The sequence below is a fragment of the Arachis stenosperma genome, chromosome 8, assembly GCF_014773155.1.
Source record: "Arachis stenosperma cultivar V10309 chromosome 8, arast.V10309.gnm1.PFL2, whole genome shotgun sequence".
Taxonomy (NCBI): domain Eukaryota; kingdom Viridiplantae; phylum Streptophyta; class Magnoliopsida; order Fabales; family Fabaceae; genus Arachis; species Arachis stenosperma.
Window position 1 is genome coordinate 6,304,849 of NC_080384.1, and position 3,165 is coordinate 6,308,013.

General features: G+C 36.5%; 1 protein-coding gene across 1 annotated transcript; it reads right to left on the minus strand.

Annotated features, from left to right (window-relative positions):
* Positions 1-1,158: 1,158 nt before the first annotated feature.
* LOC130945288 (uncharacterized) lies at positions 1,159-2,022 on the minus strand. The gene has a single exon (XM_057874020.1). The coding sequence runs from the start codon at positions 2,020-2,022 to the stop codon at positions 1,159-1,161; it is 864 nt and encodes a 287-aa protein (XP_057730003.1).
* Between the last annotated feature and the right edge of the window lie 1,143 nt (positions 2,023-3,165).

The window sequence follows — 3,165 nt, forward strand, 5'->3', positions numbered from 1 at the left end:
GCCGTGAGAGAGGTGAGACTCAGTGAGCTTGAGGGTGAGAGTGGCGAGAGAAGAGCGAAGAAACTCAAAGGAGGGTTAGGGGTTCTTCATCGTGGTTAGGGGTTCTTCGACGGAGGCATTGCGAGCACCGGCGACCGGCGACATTCTTCACAGAGTGCTGTTAGGGGCTCTTCGTTGCGGTTAGGGGTTCTTTGTCGTGGTTAGGGGTTCTTCGTGAGGCACAATGAAGAGAGGGTTAGGGTACAGTGAGGCACAATGAAGACAGGGTTTTAGCTAGGGTACATCGTCTTTGTGAGGCACAATGAAAACGGTGTTCTTCTTCATGGAGCTCGAGAATTGAGTCCTAAGTTATTTGTGAATGAAGCTCGAGAAAGAGAGGGGGGTAGATTAGGTTTATGTTTTTTTTTCCGGTGGAAAATTTTAAATTACAGACGAATTTTTCGTCTGTAATAATTTAATAAAATGCAGTGTCTTCATCCATTTAATTACAATAACTATTTCCCATGAAAAAAATTAATTTTTCCGACAAAATTATAGACGGATTTTCTTTTCCATCTGTAATTTATGTTAATTCATTTTTTTGTTTTCCGACAAAAACTCCCTCTGAAATTCCGTCTGTATTTCCGTAGGATAAAATACGTCGGAAATATCCGTCTGTAATAACTAGTTTTCTAGTAGTGCATCATACATTATGGTCTAATAATATAACTAAATATGACTTAGTTAGTATTCGTTATTTGTGTGATTACAACATAAACATACTACAAAAATATTTTGAATAGTTAATTTCAACTTTACATAATTGTTATTTTATCTTTTATTTAAAAAAAATAGTTAAGATGTATTTTAAAAGTTATCATTATCATTTTGAAAAACTTATTAATTAGATTAAACACCAATGTAACAAAAGAAATTAATCACTTAATTTTTATATATACTAAGTAAATTATTTTTTTTAATAAATATATATTAATCTTTTTGTAAACAAACTATATATAAATAATATAAAGTAGATTAAGTACATGATCTAGTGTAAGACAGGCCATACACCATGAGTCTAAAATATAACTAAATATCACTTAGTTAGTATTCATTGTTTGTGTTTTTTTTTTTTTTTTACTAAATAGAAAAAAAAGAAAAAAAAGAGACAAAACCAAATTAATTGGCTAGGTTCATATCTAAATCTATTAGATGTTGAAGCTCACTCCATGGTTGGCTCCAATTCAAGTGAATGTCCGCGACAGAAGCAGCGGCTTTAGCCATACAATCTGCAACACTATTTGTATTCCTCTGAATTAAAAGAATAGAGACTCTCCAATTCCAATTCATAACCTCCTGTATATGCTTTGCCAAATCCCATTCCGGAATATTCTTACCAAGCATTCTTTGGTTTACCAAGAAAAGAGCTTCTAAACAGTCTGTTTCACAAATAACCTCACGAAATCCACCCTCCCAAGCAAGAAGTAAACCTCTCCAAATTGCATACAATTTAGCAAAAAGAACACTGCTCACTTTGACTTTTCCAGTGCAACCTTTCAACCAATATCCATCAGGATTGCGAATGATACAACCAAACCCAGCATAGCCAAAAGGAGTAAAATAACTAGCATCACAATTCAATTTAACAGAATGAACTGGAGGTGGAACCCAATGCAAACAAAGCGAAGGAGGAGACAAAGATTGATGCATAGCAAAAATAGTGTGAAACTCCCTTACTGAATTACGAATCAAACTTACCACTTTATTAGCACTCCAAGAATCATCTATATTAAATAAATCAGGATTCTTGCTTCTCCAAATCCACCAAATGGTCGAAAAGAAAAGAAAAACATCTCCACTCCTTGCACCTCTGTAGAGCCAATCATGTAAATCTGAGTTATCTGAATACAGGCCTAAAAGGTTCCAAACCTCCTTGGCACTAGGGCACTCTCGAAGACAATGAAGAATGGATTCAGAACCATTCTGACACCGATGACAGGTGCTAGATAAAGCTAAGCCACGACCCAAACGAAACTCTTCCATAGGAATAGCATTATGAAGACTGAGCCAAATTAAGAACTTGTACTTCTCAGGAATATGCAGTCACCATACCCACAACTAATTGTCATGCTCATTCCAGTCAAACTTTCTTTTGGCTAGCCAACTGTACCCACTCCTAGCTGAGTAGAGTCTAGAAGATGCCACACCCCACGACCAACCCGAACTCTCTCCAGCATTCAAATCTGGATTATAAGCATTCAAATGCTGTTTGACATCTTCTGGAATGATAGAGAAATTATCATGGAGATTCTATTGACCATCTTTCCAAACGTCTCTAATAGTTAAATCAGAGTCAGATATATGTACAAAAGGGATACCTTGAGCAATTGGGCCCTCAATACTCCAATTGTCAAACCAAAAAGATTGATCAAGTGACCCAATGCACCAAGAGAAGGCATCCTTAAGTGCACCAAAAGCCTTTGAGATACTCTTCCAAACATGAGAAGTGTTGCAAGGGACAGGGCCATCTAAAACTCCCTCATTCCTCAGATACTTTGCCCTTAATAGAGCAAATCAAGGCTTGTCCTGACAATGAAAAAGTTACCAAACCAATTTACCAAGTAAAGATATATTAACACACGCAGGATCTCTAACACCCAGGCCACCAAATTTCTTTGGAGTGATCACGGTCCTCCAATTAACAAGAGAAAGACCTCTACCATCAACTTGACCCTTCTAAAGGAACTGTCTCATCATAGAAGACAATTTATCGCAAACCCAATTTGGAAAAAAGATACCTGCATATGATAGATAGGAATGGATGTTGCAACAGAATTGATTAGGCAAAGTCTCCCTGCTTTATTTAGAAGCCTTCCTTTCCAATTAGCTAATCTTCCCCTCACCTTTCAATAACCGAATGAAAAGAAGCCCTACTGGTATGGGAATAATTAAGGTTAACTCCAAGATATCTTCCTAAGTCCAAAGCAAAACGTATTGAAGAAACACTAGTAAAAATATCTCTTCTATGAGCAGTCACATTTTTAGCACAAAAAGCTTTAGACTTTTCAAGATTCACTTTCATGCCAGATGCCTTGCAAAAAATGTTAAGAGAATGCATGACTATTTGGACCTGACTCTTTGTAGCTTGATAGAAGAATAAGAGATCATCTACAAACATCAAATGAG